The 17055-nt window shown below is 60.0% G+C and overlaps 1 protein-coding gene across 1 annotated transcript; it reads left to right on the plus strand.

Annotated features, from left to right (window-relative positions):
• The first annotated feature begins 226 nt into the window (after nt 1-226).
• On the plus strand, nt 227-16988 carry LOC129676605 (collagen alpha-1(I) chain-like). Its single transcript, XM_055607022.1, has 8 exons — nt 227-710; nt 824-1078; nt 10028-10279; nt 11401-11465; nt 14833-14895; nt 15869-15880; nt 16485-16622; nt 16707-16988. Exons 1-8 carry the CDS (start codon nt 227-229, stop codon nt 16758-16760), a joined length of 1323 nt encoding a protein of 440 aa, XP_055462997.1. The 3' UTR covers nt 16761-16988.
• The last annotated feature ends 67 nt before the right edge of the window (nt 16989-17055 follow it).

The following is a 17055-nucleotide window of genomic DNA, read 5'->3' on the forward strand; positions in this document are numbered from 1 at the left end:
GGAGGTGGGGATGGAGATGATCTGGTCCAACAGCAATGCCTGCCCGCCCCCTCCTCCCCAGTCACTTCCTGCCCGGGAGCCCGAGTCAGAAGTTCGAAGCCCCTCCGGGCCCGTGCTGGAGAGGAAGGCGGGGGGGGGGGGGGGGGGGGAGGACGGAGATGCGGGCGTCAGGGTCCCACATCCCCAATAAAGTCACGTCCCGGCTGTACGCAGAGGTAGTTCTTGGATGAGTGCGCGGAGACTCCTGTGGTCGCGGGTCCTCTCGAACCTCGGCGGGAGCGCAGGGTCGCGGCCCCCTACTATCTCGGCAGCAGGGCGGAGGGGGAGGGCCCCAGAGGTCCAGGAAGAGAGAGAAAAGGAGAAATTCGAGAAACTAGCCACTCGGGGAGAACCAGACAAACCGGGTCCCGGCAGGGCGGAGCCGGGTCTGGGGCCCCGGAGTGGGGGGCGGGCTCTCGGCAGGAGGGGCGCTGCTGAGGCCTCGGCACCCGAGCAGGAGGGTGGGGTGCCTGAGACCCCGTGCGCGTTCGGGCGCCGTTGGGATGCGCGGAACCCCAGCTCCCCAGGACCCTCGGACGCCTCCGGGAGTCCAGCCCAGTGGGCAGAGCCCCACTCCTGGCTCCGCCCCAGGCCCGATCCCCAAGAGTCAGCGGGGTACCCCAAAGGGGGTCGTGTAGGGGAGGTGGGGACTCAAAATGGAGAGAAGAGGGGTGCGCGGGAGGGTGAATCCGCAGTGACGGGCGTTCTTGGGGCCGGGTGGTCGGAAGAGACTGCAGGCCGGGACCCGCCCTAGACCACGCCCCCGATAACACCGCCCACCCAGGCCCCGCCCAGCGCCGGTCCCGCCCACCGGTCCCGCCCCTCCCGCCCGCAGCCCCCACCCCCCGCCCGGCTCCTCAACACAAACTTTCCGTCCCGCTCGCTCCCTCCTCCGCGCCCAGCACCTCCCGCTCCGGCCCGGCTCATTCCGTACATTCCGGCCATCCCCCTGCCCACGACCCCCCTTCCCGGCCCCCCTCACTACTCCCTCGGGCCCGGCGGAGCGGCCCGGCGGAGCGCCCCCCGGAGCTCGGAGCAGGTAAGCCGGAGGGGGGGACGCAGCTCGGAGGCCTCGCGCGCAAAGGTGACTGCTCGGGTGGCTTCTGGAAGGCGGGGACCCGGGACGCTCCGGGAGCGCTGAGCTATTGTCCAGCCTGCTCCCGAGCCCACGACCTGGGTGCCGGGAAGTTTGGAGGGAAGGGGGGGGGGGGGGCGCCCCCCGGGAAGCCCCGCCCCCCCCCCCCTCCCGCGACCCGGAGGCTGGGAAGCCCGGAGTGTCCCGGGTGCCCGGGCCTGGCCCCGCCGTGTGCCGGGCTCCTTGGGCCTGCCGCCGGGACTCGTATCCGGGGCGCCCTTTGGACTCCGGGAGCCCGCCGGCCCCGGTTCCGCGCAGGCCTGGGCCGGGGCGCGTCGGTGTGCGCGCTGCTCGCGGCTGTGCTGGGTCCCGGCCGGGCGTCGGGAAGCCACACTGTGAGCCCGAAGCGTGTGCGCACCCAAGGGCGGGGGACGCCTGTCCCCCCTAATCCTGCCGCTTGCGTCGGGGCGAGGGCTTCGGAGCCCAAGCTCCGACCTCCAGGAGCCTCGCTCCGGACGCGGCTGGATTTGGGGCCTTCCCCACACTTCTCCGCAGAGCTTGTTAGGACAACCGAAGGCGGCTGGTTTTCCCTTCCCACTCGGATCCTCTCCATTGTCTGTCACGTCTTTACTCCTGCCTGGGGGGGGGAGTGCTGGTGTGGGTCTGCTTTCTAGCCCCACAGGCCCCAGGGCAGTGTCACTGAAGCCCCTGCTCACCCCCCTCTCCCCAACAGGGGCCCTGGTTGAGGGTTTAGATTCTTAAGAGCAGGAGGGGAACGAGGCCCGGTGCCGGGCTTCTCAGGGCCTGTGTCCCTCCGTGACTCTCCAGGTAGGGGCAGAACCTTTCAAGTCAGGCCTGGACTTGTAGCCCAACCCTGTGGATGGGAGTGGGGGCTGGACACAGCTCTGAGGGGCTGGTGTCCGTGGTGGCTCCGTGTATTGGCGCTCCCGTAGCTTGAACCGTGCACACACGGTTCCGCCTCAGTGCTGGGGCCTGGGACCCCCCTACACACACCGGGCTGTGGGCTGCTGCCTCCTGAGGCCAGGAAAGCAGATGGAAGTTGGAGGCGTAGGGAGACCCTGGCTCTGCCTTTCCTGGTACCCCCGCCCCCCACCCACCCCGACTTCCTTGGGAGATTCTCTTCTCCACGCTTGTGAAAGCAGCTGAGGGCGCCCTCGCCTTCCCTTCCCGCTGAGGTCTTCCCCACTGTGGAGGTTTTATTCCTTCCTGGGAGGGATGAGGGTCTCCTCACCCCGAGGGTAGAGGGTAAAGAATGGACACGAGAGACTGGATACCCCCTCCTCAGGGAGGGGCTGCAAGCCAGGTCTCCCCACCCCGAGGGAGGGAACTGTAATTAATGTTAATTAGCACTTTGGGGCCGGGGCTGGTGGAGCAGAATGGTCAATGGTTGGCAAGAGAGCTTTGAGTGTGTGCGCACACACGTAGGTGAGTGTCTGTCCGAGCCCCGCACCCGCAGTCACTGAATCTTACCCTCCAACCCGTTATGCTGATGGGAGAAAGAAATACGCTTGAAGAAGAGACAGCTCTGAGGCGGTCAGGAGACAGGTCTCTGCTCCCCGGTTCCCCTCGGAGGCTTGTCCCCCTGTCTGCTGCCTTCAGTCTCCTCCCATCATGGAAGCTGAACCCGGAGGGGTTTGGAGGGGTGGGTGGGTAGCCCCAGCTGGTGCAAGGAAGGGGGGCAGAGTCTGGGGAGGGACGTGAGACCTGACCTGAGGTAGTGTGACTGGGACAGGGAGGCTGTGTGGAGCTGTGGGTGTTTGCCCTTGTACGTGGGGCTCGGGGGTCGCTGGATGGCCAGCTTCGGCCCTGGAGCCTTTCAGGGCGCCCTAGCGCACCATGGGGGAGCTTTTGCTGGACCGGAAGCCACCACCAGCCCTGACCTCAGTGAGTGGACACAGAGTTGCTGAGAGCTAGATGGCGGTGGACTCCCGCCTGAGGAGTGAGTGGCAGAGGGACCACAGGGAAGCAGGGGCTGTGAGGGCCTGCCTGTCGGCCCCAGCCTGCGCCTGTCTGGTTGGAGCTTCAGGGTCAGCAGGTCACTGCCACCCCTGTAGTCGCTGCTGCTGCCTGCTCCAGACCCTCTGGGGGCCCAGGGCCAGAGAATCAGGACCCAGATCCCCAAAGCCTCAGGCCCTGGGGTTTCCTAGAGTGCTGATTGTTTCCTGGACTCCCTGCCAGGCCTGAAAGGGCAGGAAGTGATAGAGGGAAATGAGAATGCAGCTGCGTGTGACTGGATTTGAGCGTGTGAGTGAGTGAGGGGGCATGAGGGGTCATCCGTGGGGGACGCGCTGCGCAGTGGGCATGCGTGGGAAAGGACCCAGGTACAGCCTTGGTAGCCACGGGCAAGAGCAGCAGTTTGTGGCGACCTGTGTGAGGCCACTGAGGTGTTCTCCATCAAGGAGGTCTCCAGAGAAGCTGAGATCCTGGGTCTGCCAGGCGGCCCTGAGGAAAAAGCATTCCTAGTCAACTACAGACTGGAGTTCAGTGTCCAGGACCCCCGTGGTGGGAAGCGAGCGAGCCTGTGGGAATCTGGGGTGTAGGTTGGGTGGGGAGGCCATGTAGGAGAGAGGCTGCCGGGATGACGTTCTGTTGTTGGGTGTCACTCAGGCGAGTTGTGAAAAAGACTGGTGTGTCTGGTGGGCACACTGGCTGTGTGTGGTTCTCTGTGGGGGCCATTCCACGTGACCTGTCCTGCGGTGGGGTGGCCCCTTCTCATGTCAGTCATGATATTGGCCTGTACAGGGGCGCGGCGCGTGTGCTCTGAGTGTGGCGAGTGCACCCGTCTGTGAGCGAGACTGCCGGGAGAGCCAGCCAGAGTGTGTGGCTCCCTGCGTGAGAAACTGGGGTGTGACTGAGAGGGACTCCATGGGTGGTCGCTGTCTCAGCTTGTGTGGGTGACATCCTCAGGGCTGCGCCGCACCGGGCGTGGGGGCCTGTGACCCCGATGCATGTGGCATCTACCTGGAGGACCTGGAAACAGCTAGTGTCGGGCAGGGTGTGGTGGTGTGCACCTCCAGAAGCAGAGGCAGGCAGATCTCTGCACTCCAGGCCAGCCTGGTCTACAGAGCGGTCCCGGGACAGCCAGGGCTACACAGAGAGACCCTGTCTCAATCAATCAGTAAATTAGAAAAATTTAAAAAAAGATACCATGAGAGAGAAGGTGTATGTGCCCAGTGGACTCCCAGCACGGTATATTTATTTATTTTTGCTTTTACCACACTGATTTTTTTCCCCCCTCACACTTGCAATTCCCAACACTTGGGAGGCGGGGGTGTGAAGATGGTGAGGTCAAGGCCAGCTAGAGCTACAAAACCCAGTAAGGAAAAAAAGTAGTTAAAATGGTACACTTATGTTGTGAGGCGCGTAATCCTGATTTGAGTTTTTCCTCTCCTCTGAAAACTCCACACTTAGGAGTACCACCAGGTCCGAGTGTAGCCGGGTTACCCCGGAGAAGGCCCTCTTTTTAAGAAGGGGGTGGGGTCAGTGAGGTGGCTCAGCAGGAGAGGGTGCGGGTTGCCAAGCCTGATGACCCACCCCAGTCTGATCTTTAGGACCTGTGTTGTGGGAGGGAGGAAGTGACCCCCAATTGCCTCCTGACCCCCACACAGTGGCCAGTCCATGATCATATAGATACACATATGAAAACATAGTAATACTGTGAATACATATGAGCATGGATGTGTGTGTGTGTTTTAAACCAGGAGGCTACACTGTACTATGGCTGAGCCTCCTGTTAGAGGAAGGACCAGGACGCTGGCTTCAAATGGCATCGCTTGCTGCTGGCAGCCCAGCAGGCAGCCTGGGCGGGAGAGATAGTGAGCTCGTGAGACCCCAGTTCCGAAGGTTGTCCCCCAGCCTGCCCCCGCCGGATCTCTGAGGGTCTCTGGGTCAGCTCTGTGAGCAGGAGCCCTGGGGGCTCTGAGGAGGGAGCTGTTCCCGGCCTCGGCTCCTAGTTGTTGGGGAGAGGGGTGGGTTGAGAACCGTGGTTCTCAAATTGGAAGCACATTAGTGAGCGGGAGAGGGGAGGCTCCGCCTCCTCTTTGGCCGGTAAATTACTCCCTCCTGTGGAGCAAGGGAGAGGGTCCTTCCTCCCCGGCCTGGCAGGGTGTGGCTGCTTGGCAGGTCTCCCCTGGGTCCTTAGACTGGAGGTTGGGGGGTGCAGAGAGCATCCCTGCCCCCTCCCTTGGCCCATTCTGGTCCCAACCAGAACGTGGCCACTTGTGGGGTGGGAGCCTCTGGCAGCTGGAGAACAGCTGGCTGCTGTGGGGGTGGGGTAGAGGGAAGAAAGGCAAGGGGGTGGGGAGGCCCAGCGGGCCCTTCCCCGCCTCACCTCCTCTCTGCCCAGCCTGGGGGGTGGAGCGCCTGGGGACCCACTCATTTGCCCACGTTCGGTTATTGTTGCGGTAAACGTAAGCATTTGGGGGCCGGTGTCTCTCGAGGGCAGGTAGCTGCTGGCTGCGGGGCCAGCTCAGCTTCCGCACCCCCTGAGAAACAACAGGACCACCTGATAACGTTTCTTGCCTCTGCTGTGCGCCCACCAGCCTTCGGGGTCCCTCTTCGGAGGGAGCCGCTGGGTGGTGGTCTGGAGAGGCCAGCCGCCCAGCTCTGGCCCCCATTCAGGGCCATCTGGCTGGTTCTGCCCGCAGATCCGGCCCCAGGGCTGGGAGTGGGCAGCTAAGGCCCCTTATCTCTCGAGCCCCTTCCTCATCGCTGGCCCGAGGCACCTTCTGATCCCCCCTCCCCCAGGCTGAGGTCTGGGAGGCGATGAGGCAGGTGTGACTGGCCTGCCGGCTAAGGGTGAGGTGGGGAAGGCTAAGGTCATGCAGAGAACTCCCGCTTGAGGGAGGGAGAGGGTCTGCTGGAGGAGGGACTGAGCCAGGCCCCGCCCTGCCACCCTTCCTCCTTTCTCCCGGTTCTGTCCTTCCTCTGTTCTTGCTGCCAGCCCCTTCTTTCTGCGGTGTCTGTGTCCCTGGGGGGGTCCCTCCTCCTTACCTGGGTGCCGCGGGCCCGTCCCTGGGTCTTTCCTGGGTCTGGATGGGTTGCTTTTCTCCCTCCTCCCATTCCAGATGTGAGCCCGTCTGTCCATCTGCCTCCCTGGGGAGCCAGCTGTCCGGCGCTTGCTGGTCGCTGGATGATTCTCCTGGGACACCCCCCCACACACCTACCCATCTCCCCTTTCCATTTCCTGCCCCTCATTCCTCTCAGAGCACGGCCTGCAGGTGGAGGTGTTCCCACCCACCTGCCTCTTGGGGGCTTGGGGGTGAGCTCTCACACTCAGACACTGTGATCACCCCGGTAGCCCCCACCCCTCCTGGAGGATGTCTCCTTGGGATGATGTTGGCAGCGCAGACCCCTGCCCCCAGCATTTCCCCGCGCTGGGCAGCCAAGAGCTTTGCTGCTGTGTGAGGGTGTTTTAGGGGCGCATTTGTGCCACTTGTGTGCACACTCTGTCCTCTAGAGGTGCGTCCCTAGAACCATGTCAGTCCTGCCCTACAGGTGCCCAGGAGCCAGGTGAGGGACCTGTATCAGGGTCCCTCCTCCTTGACACCCCCCCCCATGCCCTTTCCCCTCACCAGCTATCTGAGCTCCCAGCCAGGGGCTGCCCCATCCCCCAGTCTGTCCCAGCTCCCCGGCTGCTCTGTTCGCCATATTTGGCCACATGCTCCCTCGGGGGGCGGGGCAGGATTGACATCACCCAGGAGGGAGGCGGGAGTGGGGGTGGGGGGGCATGGCCTGGAAGCAGCCAGAGACTTGGGGGAGGCTAGAAAGTTTCTTCAGAAGCCAGGCTGCCAAGGCCCCCTTGAACTGGGTCTGGCTGTTCCTCCATTGGAGGCTGTGGGCCAAGAGGTCCTATCTCTGGGTGGGATTCCCCCCTCCCCGCTCCTTCCTGCCGATCTGACAGCACCATCAGTGCCAGACTGATACCTGAGGAGGTGAAAGACCTCTAGTGTCCCCCTCCCCCAGCTATCACACCGCCCTGCCCCATTTGTTCTGTTCCTGAGGTGAGGGACAGGCTCTGGGTAGAGGCCTGTGACCCTTGCTGCCCACTGGCCACAGAGAGCCAGAGAGAGAGAGAGACTGACTGCTGGGTATCTTGGAAGCCACCAGAATGGCTGGTCTTAAGCTGGTTGTGTTGGAGCCTTTGAAGTTGTTTCAGCCACTTCAGCTGAGGGGGCTTGGTGGCCTAGACCTCCTTTTCCCATCCAGGCGGCGGGTTTCACTGTTTACATGATCGGGGGGTAAGCAGCGAGGGCCTCTCTTCTCCCCGTGAACCTGGCGGCCCCCATCTCTGCCACTAACCAGGAACTCTGTTCCAAACCCAGCTCTAGCACACACTTCTGTGTGCACCGGGGGAAGATGTTCACCGTCTCTGTTCCTTAGAGTACAAAGTAGGGCCAATACTAGTACCCAAAGGGTGACTGTGAACACTGGATGAGTCGTTGCATAAAACCCCAAACCGTGCCTGGCAGATGGCAGGTGCCGCCTCTGGGGATACTAAGGCTGATGTCTGCAGCTGTGTGCTGCTGCATATGCCTGATAATCCCGCCCACTGGGAGGTTGAGGCAATGGGCAGCTACTGTCTATAGAAACATAAAATGAGCTCCAGGCTTAACATTATTCGTTCAGACACGGCATTCTTTTTTTTTTTTTTTTTTTTTTTTTTTTTTCTTTTTTGAGTCAGGGTTTCTCTGTGTAGCCCTGACTGTCCTGGAACTCTCGATATAAATCAGGCTGGCCCCGAACTCGCAGAGACCTGCCTGCTTCTGCCTTCCGAGTGCCTGGGATCGAAGGCGTGCAGTATCACCGTGCTACAGTCAGACACCGTGCACTCTTGCTTGACCAGGAAAAACAAGCCATCAAGGGCCGACCGCCCCCAGAACTCTGACTTCAGATTCCGGGCCTCTGGGGTTGCTGGAGGTGTGAGGTGCTTCTGGGCTGTGTTTGTGGGGGATGGAAAGGGTGCCCCTCCGTTCACAGCCTTGGCCCGTCCACCCTGTGGGCCACACAGGACAGGACTGTGTGTGTGTGGTTTATGGGCTGCTGTGGGGCTGAGGAGGTATGGGAACAGGAAGTGGATGGAGACCCCCGACAGGCAGAGCCGGAGTGCTGGCTGCACCTCCCAGGACAGCGCCTAGCCCATGCTCAGGTCCTCTGTGGAGGTGAGAGCAGCCTCAAGCCACTGCACTCGGTGGCATGGCCAAGGCCCTGGCTTGGAGCTCACCTCTCCTCTGGCACTCCTCTTCAGAGCTCCCCAGGCAGTCCCAGGCCTCAGCTTTCCTGAGGGGGAACAAGCCTCCTCTGTGTCTGCCTGGGTAGAGGCTGGGCAGCTTTGCAGGTGCCCTGTGGGGGTGGCCCTCATGTAGCCCAGGCTGGACTCTTTGCTGGGCGGAGATGGGGAATGCCCTTGAACTCCTGCCCCCAGCCTTCCAAGGTGCTGCAGTTACAGGCTTCTGCCCGCCATGGCCAGTCAGTGTCTCAGAAGGTTTTTGTTTGGGTTTTGAGTCAGGGTCTCCCTGGGCAGTCCAGCAATGAACTTTGAACTTTGCAGTCCTCCTGTGGCTATGTTGTAGCTGGTGAGCAAGGAGATCTCTCCCCCTTTACTTTTTAATTTTTTTTTACTTTCATTTCATGTGCCTTGGCGTTTTGCTTGTATGTCTGTGTGGGTGTCAGATCTCCTGGAAATGGAGTTATAGCTGCCATGGGGATGCTGGGAATTGAACCCTGGTCCTCTGAAAGAGCAGCCCGTGCTTTTAACGGCTGAGCCATCTCCCCAGCCCCCCTTGACATTATTTTTACCACAATAGGTTGATTTATTCCTGTGTGCCTGTCTGTGCCCCCTTGTGGAGGTCAGGGGTCAGCTTGCAGGAGTCCGCTCTCTCCTGCCCCGTGTGGCAACTAGGGACCGAGCTCAGGTCATCAGGCAGATGTCCTTATAACAGAACCATCTAGTCAGCTCTCTTATTTTGGGGAGGAGAGGGACAAGAAGGGTGAAGGTATCACTGTAGCCCAGGCTGGTCCCCAATGTGTGGTGTGTAGTGGAGGAGGCTGAACTCCTGACGATCCTCCTGCCTCAGCCATCAAGCACTGGGATGACGGGAGTGTCACCACACCAGTATTTTTCCGGTGTTTCCAGTCTGGCTTTTTTAACCCTCATAACTCAGGCAGACCCTTTTTTCCTTTTTAATTTTAAAATAGGGCTTTTTTTGTTTTGTTTTTCGAGACAGGGTTTCCCCTGTGTAGCCCTGGCTGACCTGGAACTTCCTCTGTGGACCAGGCTGGCCTTGAACTCAGAGATCCACCTGCCTCAGCCTCCCAAGTGCCGGGACTAAGAGTGTGTGCCACCACCACCCAGCCTTTTTTTTTTTTTTTTTTTCTTCCAGTTTTGTATATGTGCAGAGTGTAGGTAGGTACCTGCTGGGGCCAGAGGTGTCAGGGTCCCCTGGAACTGGAGAGACAAGAGTTGCTAACTGTTGGACATGGGTGTGGGGAACAGAACTGCGGTCCTTCAGTGTTAATCATCTTCCCCAGCCCTCCCTTCCGAGAGACCTTATTCATTTATTCGTTTATTGTTTTTTTTTTTTGAGGCAGGGTTTCTCTGTGTAGCCTTTGCTGTCCTAGGCTGATTTGCAGACCAGGCTGGCCTCGAACTCGCAGAGGTCCGTCTGCCCCTGCCTCCCTGAGTGCTGGGATTACAGGCGTGCGCCACCGCCCCGGCTGGGCATTTTGCCGTTTTAGAGAGGTAAACTAACTCATCCAAGGTCACACAGCTCTGAACAGGGTTAGCCTCAGCCTCCACCCAGCCAGGAGCACCTGCCCGTGGCGTGGGGACCACTGAGTGTGGCCACTGGGCTGGGGAAAGCGTGCCCTAACCCTTGGCATCTGTTTGCCTAGGCGCAGGCTGTCCAGGGGGCTCAGGCCCAGAGCCCAGAGCAACCAGCACAATAGCGTCCAACAGCTGGACCGCCAACAGCAGCCCCGGGGAGGCCCGGGAAGATGGGTCCGAAGGCCTGGACAAGGGGCTGGACAACGATGCCGAGGGAGTGTGGAGCCCGGATATTGAGCAGAGCTTCCAGGAGGCCCTGGCCATCTACCCGCCCTGCGGCCGGCGCAAGATCATCCTGTCAGATGAGGGCAAGATGTACGGTGAGTGCCGGCTGGCGGAGGTGGGCGGGGCGCCGCCGCTGGCCCCGCCCCCTGCTCTCTGTCCCCTGCCAGACCGGTTGGTTGGGGGAGCGCTGGCCGCCTGCCCGGCGGGCGAGTCCGGGCGGGCTGGGGCTGCGTGTGTCTGCGGCCTCCTCCAGCTGCACCTCGCAAACAGGCCTGCCGCAGCCCACACGCGCCCCGCCTCTCCCCAGCTCTGTTGGCTGGAGGTTTCGGGGTGACTCAGGGGGCCTGGAAAACTGGGTCAGTCCAGTGATTCTCTGTGAGAGCCTATGGCCTAGTGAGGCAACCCCAGACTCCAGCTCCCAGCACCCAGGACTGAGGGGACAGGGAAATTCCAACCCCACTGTCTGGATGGGCCAGTCCTTGATGCCCGAACCCCGCTCTTGGGACGGGAGGATGTTCTGGGGTGCCTCCACCGGGTGGGGCCGCCTGTCCACATTGCACCCTCGCCAATGGCAGGGCAGCCCCACTGGGTATTTTTAGACAAGGGGTTGGCGAGGCAGGGAGGAGCAATGGGGCCTGTTCTGTCATCGAAGAGGAATTTGGGGAATGTGGCAGTTCTGGGGAGGCCAGGAGGTTGGGGGGCCGAGCTCACGCCCTGGGTGCTGGCATACACCCCGTGGTCTGTCTAGACAGCGCCCACCTTGCATAGCCTACTCCCAGAGAGGGTCTCTCGTGCTGAGTCAAGACCCCGCCCCAAGCCTCAGAGAGGGTTGGGCAATGCCTTAGGGGTCATTGGCCCGAGGACCCAGCGACACACCTTGACCCAAGCTGTCATGAGAGACATATCAGACGTCTCCTGCCCATCTCCACCAGAGAATGGGCAGGGCTTGTTCGGGGCCCCCCCAAGACCAGGATGAGACAGGACAAAACCGCCCACGGATAGGGGACACACAGAGACCCACCCACACCCACGTCCTCTGGGCCTTGCTGGGAATGATGGCCACACGCCCTAGGAAACCGATCAACCCCGTTCCTTTTCCCCCCAGTCCTGCACACTGTGTGCAGGGGGCCCCTTGGTGGTGAGGGGTGGCGTGCCCAGCCTCCACTTGAACCACCGCCCCCTGGTCCTCACTGGCTCTGTCTCGCCCTCCGACTAGGTCGAAATGAGCTGATCGCCCGCTACATCAAGCTGAGGACTGGAAAGACCAGGACCAGAAAACAGGTAGAGATGGCCCTGGCCCCTGCCACCTCACCCATGGGTGTCTTAGGTTTAGGGACCAAGATTAGGCCTCACGGCCTGCTCAGCAGTCAGAAGGTGGGTGTTTGCCTGCTGGAGGTTAGCCTGGAGGAGGGAGGCCAAGCGCCTTTGGAAGGTGTGGGAGTTAACGAGGGGGGGGCCCTGCCAGGCGGGGGCTGGGGGGAAGTCAGATCAGGCATGGTAGCAAAGCCCTGCACCCCACTGTGTTAGCACACACCACGAAACTGCCAAGGGACAGACACATAGCTCACACCATTCATCCTGCCTGCAAGTGTTAACCCTTCCTGTGACTTAGGGTATCCATTGCCATGATAAAGATCATGACCAAAAGCATACTGGGAAGGAAAGGGTCTGTTTCACCTTACACTTCCAGAGAACCGTCCGCTTCCCCCCCCCCCTCCCCGGGAAGTCAGGACAGGGACCTGGAAGCCACGGAGGGGCACTTCCTGCTGCCTCTGCCCTCTGATTTCTTAGACTATCCGGATACTTTCCCAGGGGTGGAAGTGTCCAGAAAGGGCTGGGCCCTGCCACATCAATCAAGAAATCGCGCCACACGCTTGTCCACAGGCCAGGCTGGTGGGGGCCATTTTCTCCAGTGAGCTTCTCTTCCCAGATGACTCCAGCTTGTGTCTTGTTGGCATAAACCCAAGAAACTGGGAAAGGGGAGTTTAGCGGCCCCTAATGTGTCCCTGAGCTGGGGGGGAGGGGTTGGGAAGGGGGAGTCAAGATTGGCCCCTAGACCATGAGCCAGGAGCAGGTGGTACAAAGGAGAAAGGGGGAGGGAGCGTGGGAGGGGAATCAAAGAGTGGAGGTCCTTGTGGAGGATAGGGGCCCGCCGCCTCTGCCAGGGCGGTAGCTCTAGGAGGCCAGCCAGGAGGTAGAGGCAGAGACTGCTCTCACAGAGGTGGGCATGGAGGGGGACAGCTTCCCTCTGGGAAGGCAGGCAGCTGTGGGCGACCAGGCCGGGGGGGTGCGAGCTGTCCTCTTCAGAGAGCTGGGAGTGTATAGACAAGCACACCTGTCCTAATCTCAGTCTTCAAAGGGGTGGTGGCCGGACTCTAGCCTCTCTGCCTAGCATGGGCGTTTAGTGAAGCCTGCCCTTGGCTTGGCAGTCCGGATGAGGTCCTATGGCAACATCTTGAGACCCTCCAGTGTAGCAGGGGTGGGCACACAGGCTGGTCCCTGAGCTTAGGCCTCCTGCACTTGGAAGGCAAAGACCCTAACGGAGTGGCACACGCCTGCAGTCCCAGCCCTTGGAGGCTGAAGCCGAAGCCTCACTCCCCTGAGTGAGGCTCTGGCTCAAGCCTCGCCTCAGTCCTGCCCTCCCCAGGACTCTGAGGCTCTGAGAGTCTGTCCCACCTGGGGCTAGGTGTGCCTCCCAGCCTTGGCTCCTGGGCAAGTGTGAATTAACTGACACGTGGACACCTAAAGCAGCAGGCTCATCTGCTGCCATTACTGCCACATCCATATTCCCAGGAGCCTCTGGTCAGCCCTGGGAAGGGGCTGAGGGCCTGCGAGTTCAGACTCTGAATCAGACTCAGCCTCGCCAACTCCTGGCTCATTCTGACCACCCCCCTTGCCCCTACTCTGGACTAGGCTCTCCATACAGGGCAACCAGCCATCTGGGCCCTGGTGCCCGTGTCTCCCATCATTTGTAATGGTGGGACTCCCTCTGACTGAACTGTGTAGCCCAGGCTGGCCCGCCTCTACCTCCCAAGTGCTGGGATCAAAGGTACATGCCAGCATGCCTTTGTTATTAACCACACAGGTAAACGTTTAGTTTGGAGTAAGCCCCTGTGACTTCCAGCTGGTCCAGCCGGCCTCAGGGAGGTGGTCCCCCGGAGCTAAGGGTCCGAAGGAACCATGGGAGAGTAGCCACCCAGCCTGGCTTTGAATGCCAGCGCTGCAGCTGGCCAGCCAACCCTGGATTCGCAGCTCACTGTCTGGGCTTTGAGGGGGTCATCTGGAAGTCCGAGGGTTGCTGCAGGGATCAAGGGCTTCTGAAGCTTGGGGAACATCAGCATGTATGTTTGGTAGCTGTGTTGTCAGGGCAACAGGAAGCATCAGCTGGGACTCTGGGGACCCAGCTAGGCAAAGTTGCTGGGGTCCTATGGCCACAGCGAAAACAACAGTTTCTTTATGAGAATGAGAAAACTTTCAAAGAGGGGGCTAGGGAGTTGACTTAGTGGTTAAGAGTGCTGGCTGCTCTCTGAGGCCTCAGGATTAATTCCCAGCACCCCCATGGCAGCTCATAACTGTTTGTAACTCCAGTTCCAGGGCATCTGGCGTCCCCGTACATGTGCATGGCAGGCAAAACACCGATGTACATAAAAATAATGAAATCTTAAAGAAAACCACTAATAAATAAAATAAAACAAAGAAACAACAACAACGAAAAAGCCTTCAAAGAAAGCCCACAGCAGTTGCTCATATTGACCGCGGAGCAGCCTTGGTGGCTTGTGGGTCCTCTAGCCCATGGTCTGTTCTGAGTATATGAATCTGTTTGTTCATGGAAAGGCATGTCTGCCTGGCCCCGAAGCAGCTGAGGGGTGAAGGCAGGGGAGGGCCAGGCTGAGAGTCAGGGTAAACAGGACTGTGAAAGGATCTCTGATAGGAGCTGTGGCAAAGCTTTTAATCCCGCTGGGGAGTCAGAGATGGTTCTCTGTGGGTTCAAGGCCAACCTGGTCTACATAGCACATTCCAGCCAAGGCTACATAGTGAGAGCTTGTCTAAAAAAGGGGTGGGGTGGGGAGCTGGAGAGAAGGCTCAAAGGTTAAGAGCACAGGCTGCTCTTCCAGAGGGTCCTGAGTTCAATTGCTGGCCATAGCCATCTATAATGAGATCTGGTGCCCTCTTCTGGCGTGCAGGCACATATACAGATAGAGCAGTCATCTACATAAAATAAATAAATCTTTAAAAAAAAAAAAAGTGGCATCAGTAAGCATGCAGTGCTGGGAGAAGCCACAGGGCCACGCCTCGCCTTTGTGGTACCCTCAGAAGGGAGGACTACCACGAGGGAGAGACCCACTTCCTTCGGGGAGTGCAGCCCTTGCCTGAGCACAGTGCTCGATCAAGGACTGGGGCTCTGTTCCGTCACCGACCTACACAACGCGCATGGTGGTCCGTGAGCCCACTGTGGGTTAATTCAACAAAAGGAGAAACAGGACTGACAGTCCCAACAGGCATGCGCCCACCGAGATGCCCGAGCTCTCCCACTAGACCCCGGTCCCCCAAGGATGAGAGTTGGGACCTCCTTCCGCCCCTGCCATCCTGGCTGCATCTCCTCACCGACTGTGTTTTCCTTTGCGGCGGGCACGGGGGCGCCTCTCAGGTGTCCAGCCACATACAGGTTCTCGCTCGGAAGAAGGTTCGGGAATACCAGGTTGGCATCAAGGTATGTCGGGTGCCTGGCAGGGCCTCTGGCCCCTCCCGGGCCCCCTCCACGGTGCCTTGCCTGCTCCGCACGCTGTAGGCCTCTGCCTCGGTCGGCCCTCCATCCTGCTGTACCTCTCTCTGGCCTGAGCTCTGTTCTTGCCTCTCTCTCCTGTCCTTCGCTCTTTCTCTCTTTCCCTACAGGTCTCTAGTGACTTGCAGGTTCTAGCCAGGAGGAAATCTCGGGGAGATTCAGTCCAAGCTGAAGGTATGGGCCCCCTGCCACTTGGCCTAGCCCTGCCCAGCCTCCTCTGGGGCCCAGAACAGGGCTGAGGAACTGAGAGGGTCTGAGACACACAGGTGACAGCAGTGACTTCGAAAACTCCTAGGTGCCCAGGTGTAGTGGCATGTCAACCCCTGGACTCAGGCAGAAGCAGTCAGATCTGAGTTCCAGGACAGCCAGGGCTACACAGCGACACTCTTGTCTCAACAACCAACCCAAAAGTAGGCTTCACAGGCCACAGCCCCTGGGGACCAGTGTCTGAGGACTACTCAAGCCTGCCTCTCCTCTGTGTTCCCCCTTGCTCTTTTCTCCTCACTGTTGCTTGCTAATGGCCTGGGGACTTGAGGGAGGGGATGAAGGATGTTGGCTGGCAGCTGAGTGCGGATAAGAAGACAGTGCCTGGTTGAGAATTCTAGTCTGGGGTTCTGGATCTGTGCCCTGTTTCCCCCCACGCCTATGGCTCAGTTCTAGGAGGGACAGACAGGCCTCTGGTCCTGACTTTTTTCTTCATGCTAGGGCGCCCCCTGGTGGGCAGGAACTCTCCCTCTGGGGATGGGGAGGGCACCCAGCCACCTCTTGGCTTCCTTAGGAACTGACAGCCAGAGCACAAGGTGGGGGTAGGTTGTAAAAAAACCAACCAACCAACCATGTCCCCTTCCCCACTGAGCCCTCATGTGCATCTTCTAATCCTCTGTCCCTTTCTCCTCCACAGGCCATGAACCTGGTAAGTAACCCAGTGCCTGGGCAGCGCTGGAGAGCTCTTGGGTGATGGGTAGTGGGGTGGCGCGGTGGTGGTGTTTTCACCAGGCATGCTTTCACCTTCGGTGCAGTGCTGCTCAGCGTAGCGACCAAACCAAGGCCCCTCAACTGTGTTTTTTTAGATTTATTTGTTTTGTGTGTATGAGTGCTCTGACTGCATGTACACTTGCACGCCAGAAGAGGGCACCAGATCCCCATATGAAGGGTTGTGAGCCACTATGTGGTTGCTGGAAACTGTACTCAGGACCTCTGGAAGAGCAGACAGCCATCTCTCCAGCCCGGAGCCCCCCAGTTGTGAAATGAGTTTGGTTTTGTAGAGATGTTGCAGAGGAGCATGCAGTGTCTTTGTAGATGCCTTGTGTGTGAAGGACTCAGGTGCCCAGCATTTCAGAGTATGAGGGAGAGCCAGAATCAATTCCCTCAGAGGAAGGGCCCACAGGCTGGGCTGTGCCCAGACAGAAGGCTGGGACCCAGAGACGGTGGACCCTGCTGAATCGACACAGTAGAGCCGGGGCTAGAACTCCTACCTGAAGGGCCTTGCCCAGGCCTGATGTGACCACTGTCTCCAGGACCAGGTCTCCAAGGACAAAGCTCTCCAGAGCATGGCGTCCATGTCATCGGCCCAAATTGTCTCCGCCAGCGTCCTGCAGAACAAGTTCAGCCCGCCCTCCCCGCTGCCCCAGGCTGTCTTCCCCACCTCCTCAAGGGTATGGGGGTGCTGGGCTAGGGGCTGGGGTGGGCTGGGGTGTGGCTAGGGCTCCCGGGTGCTGAGGCCCTAGCTTTGTTCACAGTTCTGGAGCAGCCCACCCCTGCTAGGACAGCAGCCTGGACCTTCTCAGGAGTAAGCATCGCCTGTGTCTTCCATGCCTTTACTTCCCTCCTTCCTCAACCCTGTCTCCCGCTGTCCCCACCCTACTGAGGAAGCAAAGTCAATCCCTGGTTATCGCCAGGTAGTGAACAAACCCAGGGTTCTCAGGTCTGAGACCGAGCCGACAGCCACCCTGTGAGCGGCTGTTTGTGGGTGGGAGGAGAGTGCAGCCATCAGCGGTGGGAGGCGGCTGGGTGGTGACATCAGAGTTAAGATGTCACCACCAGGCGGCAAGGGTGGCTGGCTCGCAGGACGTCAGCTGGGGGGGGGGG

Source organism: Psammomys obesus, unplaced genomic scaffold (genome assembly GCF_907164565.1).
Source record: "Psammomys obesus unplaced genomic scaffold, mPsaObe1.curated_primary_1811, whole genome shotgun sequence".
Lineage (NCBI taxonomy): Eukaryota > Metazoa > Chordata > Mammalia > Rodentia > Muridae > Psammomys > Psammomys obesus.